Genomic DNA, 14,651 nt, shown 5'->3' with positions numbered 1-14,651 from the left:
TTTTACTCTGCGCCTCTTCACAGTCTGGGAAGTAAAATCTAGATGATATACATACCAAGCTTGCTTTTTTTGTCCTATTTAATCTTATTCGTTTCACCTTTTCACTGACCAAAAGACAGGACCGAGAGTTTATTTGGAAAGAGAGAGAGAGAGGAAAGAAGCCTACTGTTGCATAGTCAATAACATCCTTTTTATCAATGCAATATACAACAGAGACGGCTTGGTCAAGGCACTCATTGAAAATCTCTTCATTATTTCGGGGCAAAATCAAGCGTTTATTCTGATCTCAGAAATGATGAAGGATTCTTCTCTCCAGGCGGCTCCCAGTCTCAGATTTCAGAGCTGACAGGGAAAGAAAGAAAATATCATGATCACGATACATCAAAGTTAGGGACCTTTTTTTTCTCTTCACTCTTAATTAAGCAACATTACTTTACAAAAATAAATAATTACAATAAAACTTCTGTCATCTATTTCATCCCTTTTCTCCCTTCCGGCAGGTTTTTCATGCAGCTTCTAATCTGATTATAAACTTTAATGGGAGCTAGGAGCAGGGTAGGGTGTCCAGTAGGGCAGGCTGCGGGTGTTGTTTTTTAAGGTCTTTTTTTGTTAGGGGGTTCAGTTTCTACAGTCTGTTTCTTCTTTTTCACATGCAGTCTTTCAACCTGATTTCAGACCTCTGGCAAAGGGAAGCTGCCAGGAAGGCAGGCTAGTGAGAGAGGTAGAAACCAGAAAGAAGGGGTTATTCTCTCCAGCGCAGTTTTATATTAAAAATTTAAAAAGCGAGAGAATTTTTTTTTTTTTTAAGAGGGAAGGGGGGTGAAAGGCCGCAGACAACCTCGGTGGCCCCCCCAGGGCTCCCTCGGCCCGACGGCTCGATGCCCACTAGATGGCAGCCGGCGTCAGCGATTCCTGCTCCGCCGGGGCCGAGGCCGCACCGGGCCGCGGAGGGGAGCGGAGAGAAAGGAAGGGGAGCGACATCCCACCATCCCCCCCGCGCATCCCCCGTACCCACACGGCGTGACTCATTTTGGGAGATCAGGGGCTCAGGGCACGGCTCACACACCCCGAAAGTAAAATTAAAGGGGAGGGGATGAACCCCCCCCCGGGGAAGCGCGGAGTCCTTCAGGGCTGCGGGTGGGTGTGTCAGGTGAGGAATGAGGGGTGAGGGAAAAGGGACAGGCGGCAAAAATAGCCCAAGGTGAGATGGGAGCACATATGGGGAGGTGAATATGTGCGTGGACACTCACGCACGTGTATGCAAGGGTGCGCCCACAAGCGCGCTGCTTCCTCCGTGCAGCGCGAGTGTTTTCTTCTCCATCATTAAACCCCCTGGACTGGCTTTTGCAATGGGAAAGCAGGAGAGAAATCCCGACTTCCGACATGGAGGTGAAAAAAAACCAAAAACCTCACACTAACTTTTCATGGGGAGCTCCTTTTAATTCCCCCTTTCTGCCTATCGCAACGCATCCTCCTCTGTTCATATGTGTGCTGGGGGTGGGGGGGCGGGTAGAGGGACCGTAGACGACCCATACTAATCAGATCTCAAAGTAAATAGCAGCACAGGGAGATCTCAATGTAAATTGTGCTTGTCAGAAGAATCCCCGTTCCCTCTCCTTGCCCTCCCTCCCCCCCTCTCTCCTTCCCTCCCTTCCCCATCCCAGTCACTAGGTAGCGGAGAATTAAAAAAAAAAAAAAAAAAGGAGGGGGTGTCGGAAAGCCCGAGGTGGGGGGGTAACCAATGGAGTGAAAGAGGCTTGGCTAACCTTAGCCTCCCATTTTCTCTCCCCCCAATTCAGGGCTCTGACCAGTCAGTCGCCTTTGATTATCAGTTGCCAGCAGCCCTTCTCTTGGCTCCTTGACACGAGCTCCATATAAGGCAGCGATCTCCATAGAAACGTGTCAGTTTCAATAGTAGTGTCAAAGTTCACTATATACAGACATTCGCGCAGATCCCCCTTTCGGAAACATTGCTCTGCTAGGCTTCCCGTTTAAACGCATTCATTTTTTGGGTCTCTCTCTTTCTCTCTCTCTCTCTCTCTCTCTCTCTCTCTCTCCCCCCCTCTCTCTCTCCCTCTCTCCCCGTCTCTCCCCCCTTCCCCTTTCTTGCATATTCTATTAGTTTTTTGCCCCCCCTTCATCTCCCTCTTCTCCTTCCTTTTCTTCTTTTTTCCACCCTTCCTCCTTGTGCCTTTCGCTTCATTTCTGCAGGAGAAGAGAAGAAGAGAGAGGTGAAACTGAAAAAAAAAAAAAAAAACCAAACCAACAACAACTAAAAAAAAAAAAAAAAAGAAAAAAAAAGAAAAAAAACTCGGAAAGAAAGAAAAAAGGGGGAAAAACAGAGAGGGAGAATTGGGGGGGAGGGGGGAAAGTCCGGAGAGAGAAAGAGAGAACGCATTCACATCTTAATACCGTTACTATTTTGACCATTCTTGCCTATTTTTTTTTTGTTTTGGGGGAGGGCTTCTCTTCTGGCTGATGAGTTTTTACCCGAAATACTTTTTTTAGGCAAACAAACAAACAAACAAAATAGAATCTTTTTGAGGGCAATTTCCACCGATTTTCTTTTTTTTTCTTCGCAACCGGCATCGTGCGCTCTCACTGGAGAAGAAGGAGGAAAGGGCAAGAAAGAGGAAGAGAAGAGGATTTATTTACCCGACCTACTTTGGATCTCTCTTTTTCCTGCAAGTGTCATTATTATTCCCGTTCTCTATTTTTACACTTCGCCGTGAATTCGTCTCCTCTGCGAGTTTAGTCACATCCGATTTTTTCTGAGAATTTTTTTCTTTTTTAAAAAAAAAAAAAAGCGAGAGAGAGCGCGAGCGAGCGAGAGAGACAGAGAGCGAGAGAGAGCAGCTCGGGAGAGAAAGAGCAGCGACCGGCAACCTCCTCCTTCTCCTCCTCCTTCGCCGCCACCGCGACAGGAGATCAAACTGCCTCAGCACCCCGCCAGCCTCTGCCGCGCTCCCCAGCTCCGCCGCCCTGAATGGCTGACGGCGCCCTGCCCTGGACCTGGCCCCCGGACACCTCCATGCTCTGATCGCCGGCGGACGGCTCCTCTCTCCACCTCCCTCCTCCCCGAAAGCCCGCACCGGCACCAGCGGCAGTGGCGGCGGGAGCAGCCTCCGCGGGAGCGGCGGCGGCCGGGCCCCGGCGGCGGCGAGCGGCGAGCGGCGACCTCCTCCTTCTCTTCCTTCCCCTCCTCCTCCTCCTCCTCCACCTCCTCCTCCTTCTCCTCCTCCTCCTCCTCGGCGGCGCCGCGGCTTCCTCTATGCCTGCACATCCTCCGCGCTCTTAGCGCCCGGACCGCGTGTGTCTGTGCCCGTGCCCGTGCGTGTGTGCGAGTGCGCGAGTGGGGAGCCGTGTGCCGGGCGTGTGCGCGCGTGTCTGCCTGCGTGTGCGTGTCCGGCGTGTTACTCTCCTGAATGCCTCTCCCGACAGCCTTGTTTGCCGTTTCTGATTTTGCAACTTGAAGTGGCGGCGGGGGGGGGGGGGGAGGGCGAAGAGAGGCGGTGAGAGCCGGGGAGAGCGGGAGCAGAGGGGGGAAGCGGCCAGGCGGGGGTATTTTAAAGAGTGGGGGGGAGCACAGGAAAGGGCAGGGAAGGAAAGGGAAGGAAAGGGAAGGGTGGAAAAGGAAAGGGAAGGGGGGGGAAAAGAGAGAGGGAGAAAATCCTCCGTCGCCCCCTCCCCCTCCCTAGAAAAAAAAATAGCTAGACCGCGAGCGAGAGGAGGGGGGCTCGCGGCGGCGAAAAATAAATAAAATAAAGAAAACGGCAGGAGCGGCTCCAGCCGGCAGCAGCGGCGGCGGCAGCAGGGCAGCGGCGGCGGCGGCGGCAGCCGAGGCGGAGGCAGGCGGCAGGCAGGGTCCCCTCGCTCTCCGCTCGCCCCCGGCGCCCGGCCGGCCGCCTCCCCCCCGCCCCCCGCCTCTCTCCCCGGCAGCCCGCAGCGAGACGCGCCGCTCCCCAGCACTTTTTTGGGCCCGAGATATGGCAATGGTAGTTAGCAGCTGGCGAGATCCGCAGGAAGACGTTGCCGGGGGCACTCCGAGTGGCCCCAACCCCGCCGCGGCGCAGCCGGCCCGGGAGCAGCAGCCTCAGCAGCAGGGGGGCTCGGCAGCCCCACACACCCCGCAGACCCCCAGCCAGCCGGGACCCCCATCCACGCCGGGCACGGCCGGGGACAAGGGAGCGGGCCAGCAGGGCTCGGGGCAGAGCCAGCAGCACATCGAGTGTGTGGTGTGCGGGGACAAGTCCAGCGGCAAGCACTACGGCCAGTTCACCTGCGAGGGCTGCAAAAGTTTCTTCAAGAGGAGCGTCCGCAGGAACTTAACTTACACATGCCGTGCCAACAGGAACTGTCCCATCGACCAGCACCACCGCAACCAGTGCCAGTACTGCCGCCTCAAGAAGTGCCTCAAAGTGGGCATGAGGCGGGAAGGTGAATATTTCTTCCCTACTATGCTATCGCTCCCCTCTCCCCGCGGCTGTGCAGGCGTGCGTGTGTGAGGGCTCTCCGTCTGTCTGTGTCTGCCTGTCCGTACGTGCACACACACTCACCTATATGCATATACATATATATATATATATATATATATATATATATATACGCGCTCACAAGCGCGGAGTGCAAACGCACACACATATGAATATATATATATACATATATATATATACACATATATATGTATGTGTGTGTGTGTATATATATTTACAGCTCTTCGTGGCGATCTAGGTCTCTCTCTATATTTCCATGCACACGTCAATCTCTCCCTCTGCCTGCACTCCATCTGGCAGCTTTGCGCCAGGTTCTGTTGTTATTGTCGATGGTGGTTGGTGGTGTTTTCTTTTGCTTTTCGGTTTGTGCCTCCTGCCCTCCCTCCCGCTACTCCCCACCCCCTTCCCCGGCACTGCCGCACTCGCCCTTTCCCCGTTCATTGTGCAGAGAAATTATTATTATTATTATTATTATTATTATTATTATTATTATTATTACGATCGCTTGATAAACATTTATCATTTAGCCGCTATCCCCGCTTCTCCCTGCGCGCGCGTGTATGCATGTGTGCGTGTGCGTGTGTTTTGGATGTGGTTTTGTCTATTGTTGGCATGAAACCGGAGGGTGGGGGGAAATACATCTTTCTCCCGTACGAGATGTGATTCCATTCAGCTTCCTTCCCCCCAACCCTCCCCACCCCTTTTCCACCCCATCATTTCTTTTTAAACCCGCAACACTTCTCAGTAGATCCATTTCTCAGGCTCATTTTTCTCGAAAGAAAGATGAAAGACGTGTAAGTAGGGAGAGAGGAAAAGGGGTGAAGAAGATGGAAGGAAAAAAAAAAAAAAGAAAGAGGAAATGTGCTACTGTATCTCCTCTTCCCTGTGCTTTCCGGTACCCCGGAGTGTGCTTCTGTGAGAGATCTGGCCTTGTTTTCATTCCATGCGTTCAAAGCAAAGTTTGTGACTGAACCGTGTTTCTGTACTTCTGTCGTTTCTTTCTTTCTTTCCTTTTTTTTTTTTTAAGCTCGCTGCTCATTTTATTTCTTCATCAAACTCCACCCTCTCCTTTAAACCTACATACAAACCTCGATTTGTAACCTATTTACCGGTTCTTCTCATTTTAGAGGTATCCGCAGCCTGCATCTGGCAGCGGGCTCCCCACCATTTCCAACTGCTCTATCTCTTTTTTTCCTCCTACTTTCCAAGAGTTGCTGTGGTTTTCCTTGAGTTCAGACTCATTCTCGTGTAGGGAGATTTCCTGCCCTCCTTTCCCCTCGAAACGTATTTTCTTGGTTTATAGTTAAAGTTTACCCTGCGACTGTCGTTAAAGATGTCCTAGAGTTACATCAGCGAAATAGTCAATTTTGCGGAGCGGGGATTACTACTGCCTTAATTGGTTTTTAAATTATATTTTATATGCCACAAGAAAAGGAATGAAGCTGCAACAGATCTGAAAGAGCTCATAAATATGACGGCTCCATTGGTAGCTTCAGAGGCTGTTGTTAGGTGTCTAGGGGAGTGGGGAGAATAAAAAAGAAAAAAAAAGGAAGGAAAAAAAAAGTGAGACTTGTGCTCGCAGTTAAACGAAAAATAACTGCCAAGTTTACAAGCAGATTGAAGAGGGAGAGGAGGGCTGGAGGGCAGCAGCAAAGAGGTCCAGCCCGGGAGGCGAAGAGGGCTCGTTGGGGAAGAAAAGAGAAAGTTGAGAAAAATGTGGCACGCCGGAAAGATGAGTGATCTGTGTGTGCGGGTGTGTGCCAGCGAGCGTGTGCGGGTGTGCGTGTGCGTGTCTGTGTGTGCAGGGAACAAGCCTGAGTAGCCGTAGCTTCCCCTGAAGTTACCTTTGTTTACATGGCATGCGACTGCAACCGCTGGCACTGATGAAGTAAAACACACGCACACACTAAAAAAAAAAAAAAAAAAAAAAACCACCACAACTTCGGTCAGCTTTCGGGACTCGAGGCATGCTCACGCTCTGTGTGGAGATGGTTAATGAATCCAGTGTTTTTGCAGTTGCAAGCTTGTGCATTCACTGTGCAACGCTGACTGCAGGCTTTTGCAGTGGCAACAGCTCGCCAAAGATATTAATTACACCGTCCCCTTTTTTTTCCACGAATGTTTGGCTATTGTAAGTTTGGACCTTTTTGTTTTATTTCCCCATTTCCCGTGATAATATTTAACCTTTCTCTTCCTTTTAGCAGGGAGAACTTTGCTGGGCGGGGGAGGGGGGGGTCCTCTGTGGAAAGCTGTTTCTATGTAATAAAGTTAGCGGTGGGAAGCTGGAGGGTTGCGACCTGTTCCAGCTTGAAGGGTAACGACGCAGTATTTTTGAAGAATACGGACACATTTGGTTTTATGAATTATTTTATTTAATATTTTATTTTAAAAGGCGACACATCAGTTCACTTGTAAATATCAGTGCTACCAGGGCAATCGGCTGGGATCCACAACAGAGCTTGGCTATAATTTTTACACTTGGCTGTGATTTTTGACTCCACTTTCTCACCACCCGGAGGATTTGATTTTATTTTTTTTACGTGGGGGCTGCCTTTTGTTGCGAAAGGGGGGGTGGGGGGGCGGGGGTTTGTGTGCGGATTTGTCTTGTTTGCCTTGGCTTTTTTTTTTTTTTCTTTTCGTTTAATATCTCTGTTTATTTTGTGAAGCCTGTCTGCATTGTGGGCGGGGGGGGGGGGGGGGGGGGGGGGGAGGGGGGGGGGGGGGGGGGGGGGTGGGGGGGGGGGGGGGGGGGGGGAGGGAGGGAAGAAAGGGGGGGGCGCTTGACTGCCGCTGGGCTGGGGCTGCCTGAGCAGGGGTCGGGGCCGGGGCCGGGGCCGGGGCCGGGGCCGAGGCCGAGGCCGGGGCCGGGGCCGAGGCCGGGCGGAGGGCGCAATGCAGGTCGGCGGCAGCTGCCCGGCTCCGCATGCCTCTGTCTGTCCGTGCCTGTGCGTGTGCCGGGGGCGAGGCGGTGGCGGGGAGGGGAAGAAGCCCGGCATTGTCTCCGGCTGGCTGACTGCGCCGCCGGGGCAATGCCTGAGAGCCTCCTGGATGCACATTTCCTCTCCTTCTCTCCTTCTTTTTGTCAGCGGTTCAGCGAGGAAGGATGCCACCCACCCAACCCAACCCCGGCCAGTATGCCCTGACCAACGGCGACCCCCTGAATGGGCACTGCTATCTCTCGGGATACATCTCCCTCCTGCTGCGGGCCGAGCCCTACCCCACCTCCCGCTACGGCAGCCAGTGCATGCAGCCCAACAACATCATGGGCATCGAGAACATCTGCGAGCTAGCCGCCCGTCTGCTCTTCAGCGCCGTCGAGTGGGCCCGCAACATCCCCTTCTTCCCCGACCTGCAGATCACCGACCAGGTGGCCTTGCTGCGGCTCACCTGGAGCGAGCTCTTCGTCCTCAACGCTGCCCAGTGCTCCATGCCCCTCCATGTGGCCCCGCTCCTGGCCGCCGCCGGCCTCCACGCCTCCCCCATGTCGGCCGACCGCGTTGTCGCCTTCATGGACCACATCCGCATCTTCCAGGAACAGGTGGAGAAGCTGAAGGCGCTGCACGTCGATTCGGCTGAGTACAGCTGCCTGAAAGCCATCGTCCTCTTCACCTCAGGTGAGGGGATGGGTGGGGGATGTGAGACATAAAAAAAAAAAAAAAAAAAAGAAAGAAAACAAACCACTTGTGGAAAAATTAGGAAAAAATGAAAATAGAATTATTTTTAAAGAAAAGAGGCAGCAGGCTGAGGTAGCATAGCACCTGACAGGGGTACACTCCGGTGCAGGGGTTGATCTCCCCCTCATCCCCACTGACACTGGCTTTTTAACGCACAGCCCCTCAAAAAAAAAAAAAAAAAAAAAAAAAAAAAAAGAAAACAACACTAAAAAACTCAAATCAAATGAAGTGTAGGCGGTGGAAACATGCATGTTAACAATTTTTCCCTGTGATAGATGGTTCGAATTAACTAGCGGGAAAGTTGCATTAGTATCGCCTTTGAAGTGCTCTGGTCGTAGCCTATAAAAATATAATATGTATACTATTATTGTAACCTGCGAGGGAGAATTTATAAACATCAAAGGAGAACTATGCGGAGGAAATATAGGAAGTGGAAACAAGGTGAAATAAGAGACTGGGCAGTGTAATTTTTTAATTATTATTCTAATTGTCATCATGATATGGCTAATTGCCACTTTTTCTTCTTGTTTTCTTTTTTCCTTTTTTTTCTTTTTTTTTTATATACCCACTCTCCCCATCTCCTCTCTTGTTCCCATTTCTCCCCTCTTTTCCAAACCAACCTTCTCAATTAGCAATGACTAAACAGTTCCAATAAATGTGACTTAAAACTAGGCCAGGGCAAAATTGAAAGCATTCCTGAACAGAGATGGCAAATCGTTCAAAGGTCTTGTTTAACACTGAGCAGTTTATAATCCATCAATATTTGTTGCCTTTCATGCATGAAAGATAGTATTTACATTGTATTAAAATGACTCCTAAATTTACACAATATTGTAATGTAGCAAATGTAGTATTAATATCGATTTGAACATCAGATAATTTATTTAGACAGGAGTATATAATTTGTATGCAGGGTGGTCGGAGACGTGTACTGTGACTGCCCCCTTTTACTTCCAGTGCAAATGCAGTCTCGCAGTGTTGGAGGGAATATTTCTTTGCAAAGGATAACTTGCAAATCTTAGAACAAATGGAAGATTTACTGAATAGCCAGATCGACATTTTAATGTATTTTATCATAATAAGTCTTCTTGATGGAAACATGTTTTTCAAGAGTGACAAAGAGACCTGCCAGCATTTATCAGGCTGATTTAACTCCACAGCCTGCCTGCAGACTCACAGACTTTCCCTTCCCATTCATTTCAGGGTGCTCATCAATACGCAGGGACAGTTGAGGAGAACCTTTCCTTTTTTTTTTTTTTTTCCAGATCCAACTTGAGACATTCTTCCTATGCAGAGCTAGGAAGATGGCTGGCCTGTGTCTCAGCCTTTCTACCAGCCAAAGGCCCTTAGAAAGAGGCTACCCCTGATGGGGACACGTTCGAGGGGATATTTTACTTTTTCCTCTCTTTCTCTTCTCTCTCTCCGCTCTCTCCAATCTCCCCCCTTAACCTGCCCAAACGAGCAATGTTGGCTAGAAACAGGGTAAGTGGTTTTAGAGGACCCCTTCATTTACATATATTAAAAAAAATGTAATGACACTTGTGAGGGAAGAATCCCCTTTCCACAATGGAACTGAGAGTGAATGAGGCTCAGGAAGGGAACAATAATATTATTTTGGAGCAGGATCACACGAGGCATCTCAGAAAATGGAAATACAGCTGTCAGGAGTAATCTACCGCTTACCCCCATCCGCACATTTCAACTTCTCACTAAACTTGTTTTGATTGCTTATCCAGAGGGGAATTCATAGGAAGCCTTTCTCAAAGTCATCCAACTTTTTCACTAACTTTGACTGATGGAAAAGACATTTTTAGGCATTGTGTCCAAATTCCTTTGCTAAGGACTAAGTGTTTAAAGCTGGCATGGGTTTCTCCTGTTGTAGTTTTTACATTCGGGCTCCAGAGAGCATGTATTTAATCCGTAAAATTCTGGACACCATCCAAAGACTGGGTCGTAACCCAAAACCTGCTCCTTTCTCACCTACTTTCCCCTTCCTTCCACTCTCCTCCTCCTCCACCCCTCTATCCCTCACCCCCATCCCTCCACGGCCCTGCTGCCAAACTTTAGTGTTATTAATTCCTGTATCTACCTTTTCCTCATCATAAATAAACGTTTCCAGGAAGAGATAGAGACAGATAACATAAATTCAATAAATCTATTTGCAGCGCAATAAGAACTTTGATTTCTAGTTAGGTGGCAGCTGATTACATCTATATTTTCTGAACACTAAACTCTTCTGAACGTGTAACATGAAATACATACCCGCCACTACGAAGGGGAAGGCTGGAGTGTGTTGAACAGTAATGGTTATTTATTTACATAATTTCTTTTCCATAGACTGCAAGAAGAAATATAGAGCTTTCCCTTATTGACACACTGCCACATAAAAAACCGAGGCACACACAGGATTTTCACATTAGCCCACTTTCTGGGATGCAATAATAATTCACTTTCAGTAAACATGGATTGCGTTATTTCTCCCACGGATTACACCTCTCTGGGCTGCATAATCGAATCGAGCTGTGGATCCCTTAATGATTATTATTTTTAATCTCGTTCTGAGGGGAGAGTTAAACCTTCTCACCGCCACCTTTAAGGATACAGAATGAAACCCAAATAAAGGCATATGCCAGTCCATTTAAAATAATTAAAGCTCAATAGATATTATTGGTATAAGAAAATTCTGAACGTTTGGAGGTCTAAGGTAAAACCCAAGGCGTATTTTTCAAACACACACACACCAGGCTACTGCCCTTTTAGAGAGCAAGTTCCCCATCCGTATTGTCCAGTGACCTGCAGTTATAGGTGCACTTATCGTAAATGTCTGATAAATATTTTACTAACCTTAAGGGTATGACATATGGGGCATAAAGAAAAAAGCCCTGCCAGGGTGTCAGTAAGACCCTTTCATATTGCATTGTTTGGAAGTTGAATAGGATCCTAATGCATAATGGGCAGATAATGCATGTAAAATAGCAAGATATATGTAAATATGGAATGTGATTTGTGGCAATCAACATATGAACAGGCCTGTGTTTTTGATATGTATTGCAAACAAGAACAGGCCCCAGCTTTTGATAGATATATATGTTGCAACCTGGTGCTTTAGATGTTGCAAAATATCATTGCATTAAAGGTACAGTATGGATTAGTGGAGCAGCCTGGCCCAGATAATTGTGCGTCTGAGGGATGCCAAGTCCGCAGCTCAGGTCAAAGGTTCTCCTCCTCAGAAGCTCCTGAATTATGGCTTGTTTTACTTGTATTTTTGCTCGAGGCCATAGTATTGTAGATGAAGGTGTTCAGAAATCTTTGTAAAGTCAGTTCTTGATAGGGAAAGACAAACTCCAAAAATGCCTTTGTGACAGATTTTTTTTTTTTTTTAGCTTTGAATAATTTATTAATTTGTTGTGTCTTTCCAGGGTCATAAGTCTACATTCACATTTTTGTAATGTCCTTTTGGGGGCCATTAACATGCACTAATTCATATATGGATCTATATATTAGCCAAGTCTGGCTTTGATCTGTTTTAAACAGCACTGCTAGCTGACTGCCTTGCTCTGATCTTGATGGTTCAGGGTTTATTTGCTTTTTCATTTTTTTTTAAATATTTAATATTAATCTTATAAACAATGTGGATCGTTTCCACCATCTGGGCATACCCACCACTTTTCCTTGACTGTGGTTTCCTGAGCAAGTCCCTTAACAAGCAACCAGTGAACAATTTTCCCTTGGTTTGGGTTATGTGTTCACAGAGATAGGGTATATGCTTGTATGTGTCTCTATGTGTGTGCAAATGCACAGATGCATCTATACCTCCCTGCTTGTATCTGTACACATAGAATAATATGTATAGATACAAATGCACGGATGTGAAGGGTTTCTGCTCTTGGATTGGTACACCTTTGCCTGGGTCGTATAGTTCTGCAAGGTGCAAGACGTGTGTTCCTGTAGGGAGAGAGTCTCACTGGCTACTTTTAGGCACGGCTTATCTGCCGCAGCTCTCCCAAGCTATGTGTCTGAGGGCTGCAGATGCCTGCTGAGTGCAAGCTAGGACTAACCCAGCCACCAGATTTATCTGGATTTCCACCAGATTTATCACACAACCCACAAACATTTGGCCAGTTTGTGATCCCTGGCAGCATGGCAGGGACAGAGGTCCCCCTTGCACCCCGGCATCCCCCGGCCGGCTCCCTGCCAGTCACTGCAGGTCCCAGCCGCTGCCTCCCTGTGATATGCAACCATGTCAACAAACTCCCTCTGTCTCTCTCTGCTTGTGCCCACCTCTGCTTATAATCATACTATTATTAATATTATTATTATTATTATTATTTTTCCCAATACCCCTATTTTTGCTCCACTCAGTGTTATTTAACAGGGGCTGGTCCAAGTTTCCAGCATCCTGGTGGTGGGCTCCCTGGAGTGGGAATCACGCTCACCAGCACAGAGTGTCCATAGAGGGGGATATGGAAAGGAAGCATGGGGGGCTGTTTGTGTGCGGCTGGGACGAGCAGGGTGTGAGCACCCCACTGTATCCTGGGTTAAAATACCCACGGCGGTGAAGAGGCACAGAGAGGTCGCGTTATTTATTCAGCAGCGGTGCACGGGATGGGTTGGGGGGGGATGAGAGGGGGTGGGCTAGTGTGGGGTGGGATGGGATGGGGGGTGCGCCTTTGCCGTGCCCCCCATCCCAGCGGCGTTTCCCTGTGTGCTTCCCAGTCACTAACCATCTCCCCCCCGCTTCCTCCTCCTCCTCCTCCTCCACCTCCTCCCTCCACTTTCCCCCCGCCTGCCGCCGTTCTGCGGCTGCCTCCGCGGGCGCGGTGCGGTGGGCAGACGCCTGTGGCCTGTCGGATGCTGCGCATATCGAGAGCCTTCAGGAGAAGTCACAGTGCGCGCTAGAGGAGTACGTGAGGAGCCAGTACCCCAACCAGCCCAGCCGCTTCGGGAAGCTGCTGCTGCGGCTGCCCTCCCTGCGCACCGTCTCCTCCTCCGTCATCGAGCAGCTCTTCTTCGTCCGCTTGGTAGGTAAAACCCCCATCGAAACCCTCATCAGGGATATGCTACTGTCTGGGAGCAGCTTCAACTGGCCTTACATGTCCATCCAGTGCTCCTAGAGCCCATTCCGCATCCCCGGCAGAGAGGCGGCGGAGCGGCGGAGACGGGAGCGCTCGCACCGAGGGGCAGTCGGGGTGCGGGGGGGGGCCCGGGAGGTGGACACTGAACAAAAGAAAGGGCCAAGTGAGAGCAGAGATGTGGCCGTGTAGGGGAGAAGAACGGACCTCTCGTCCGTGGAGGTTGTGGTGTTTTGCTTTTTCTTTTTTTTTTTTTTTTTTCATTGGGCCATATTTTTTTTTTTTTTGAGAGGAGGAAAAAAGAAATAAATAATATTAATAAAGGAGACAAAAAAAAAAAGAAAAATTAAAAAAAAAATGAGTATTGAGGGGATATTAATCAAACCTGAAGGGGATACTGGATCTTCCAGGATTTATTGTGGACTGTTGCTGATATATGCTGTACAGTAAACCAACAAAACAAAAAATCATTGAAACTGAACTGAACCTTGTGTAGAATGAAAAAAAAAAACAAACCCAAAAGAAGTAAACAAAGAAAAAAATTCTACGCGCAAACACTTATCACGAACATTGTTACTCATTTTGTAATATATTAGTCTTTATTTTCATTTTTGGTAAAAGTTAAAACATCATATGCGCATAAAGAAAAAAAGAAAGGAGAATTAGGGGAAAATAACATTTTCCAAATAATTATAAAAAAATTGTCCTGTGTCTATGTATCTATATCTGTTTTGTATTTTTTTCTGGTTCCAAACCAGGTTTCCTGTGATTCTATACTAATAATTTTTTGATATAACCCTTTGCTTCTTATAATGAGTGCGATATATGTTGTCAAAATTGTTCTTCAAGAATTAAAATTGAAGTGAGAATTTAAACAAAAAATAAAAGAATTTAGCAAACTCCCCCCTACTTATCACCCCATAAACCATGAGTCTTGTTGTTTGAAACATGCCAACAATTCACAAAAAAAAAACCAAAAAAAAAAAAACAAAACAAAAAAAACAAAAACAATAAAAAAAAAAACCACAAACCAAACAATGACAACAAAAGATCTCACCTGGATTTTTAACTCTCTACTGGTGCTAAAAAAGAGAACTTAAAAAAATACTTGTGAGATCTAGCCAAGTTGTGTAAACTACATGATGCTTCAAAACGGGCTTGGCTGGGCTTAAGCTTAGGGCTGAGCTGTCAAGGTCTAGGAAGAGGGAGTGGGAGGTGCAGTGTGATGCCTTAGGTGACCTTGCCTCGCTGAGACTACATCGCAGACTCCCTACCAGGGCTGATGGCCTACCCTTTTTTTGAAATATCTTTTCCCATCAGCTGGATTTTCTGCTGAGTTCACACCTTGTTTTTTGCTCTCAGAAACCATGGGCATGGACTGCAGTCACCATATGCCACCACCTCTACCCGTG

The 14,651-nt window shown here is 48.1% G+C and overlaps 1 protein-coding gene and 1 long non-coding RNA gene across 8 annotated transcripts; one reads left to right on the top strand and one right to left on the bottom strand.

Moving 5' to 3' along the window:
- Positions 1-251: 251 nt before the first annotated feature.
- On the bottom strand, positions 252-2,067 carry LOC113994787. Of its 2 annotated transcripts, none has more exons than XR_003543207.2 (2): positions 1,767-2,067; positions 252-342 (listed from the first exon to the last, which is right to left on the bottom strand). It is a non-coding gene; the product is annotated as an uncharacterized LOC113994787 (long non-coding RNA). The 2 variants fall into 2 exon arrangements; XR_005562780.1 differs by lacking the exon at positions 1,767-2,067 and adding an exon at positions 454-1,042.
- Positions 2,068-3,637: 1,570 nt separating this feature from the next.
- NR2F1 (nuclear receptor subfamily 2 group F member 1) lies at positions 3,638-14,164 on the top strand. 6 transcript variants are annotated; one of them, XM_027734215.2, is made up of 4 exons: positions 3,638-4,437; positions 7,580-8,107; positions 13,001-13,188; positions 13,273-13,492. In XM_027734215.2, the coding sequence occupies exons 1-4, from the start codon at positions 3,987-3,989 to the stop codon at positions 13,279-13,281; spliced, it is 1,176 nt and encodes a 391-aa protein (XP_027590016.1). In that variant the 5' UTR covers positions 3,638-3,986; the 3' UTR covers positions 13,282-13,492. The 6 variants fall into 6 exon arrangements, with proteins under 6 accessions (XP_027590016.1, XP_039235109.1, XP_039235110.1 ...); XM_039379175.1 differs by adding an exon at positions 6,510-6,624 and having other exon boundaries at positions 13,001-13,280; XM_039379176.1 differs by lacking the exons at positions 13,001-13,188; positions 13,273-13,492 and adding exons at positions 6,510-6,624; positions 8,800-11,323.
- Positions 14,165-14,651: the final 487 nt, after the last annotated feature.

The sequence above is a fragment of the Pipra filicauda genome, unplaced genomic scaffold, assembly GCF_003945595.2.
Source record: "Pipra filicauda isolate LSUMZ 115617 unplaced genomic scaffold, ASM394559v2 scaffold15_size4787011_pilon, whole genome shotgun sequence".
NCBI lineage: Eukaryota > Metazoa > Chordata > Aves > Passeriformes > Pipridae > Pipra > Pipra filicauda.
This window is presented reverse-complemented; position numbering and strand designations above follow the sequence as displayed.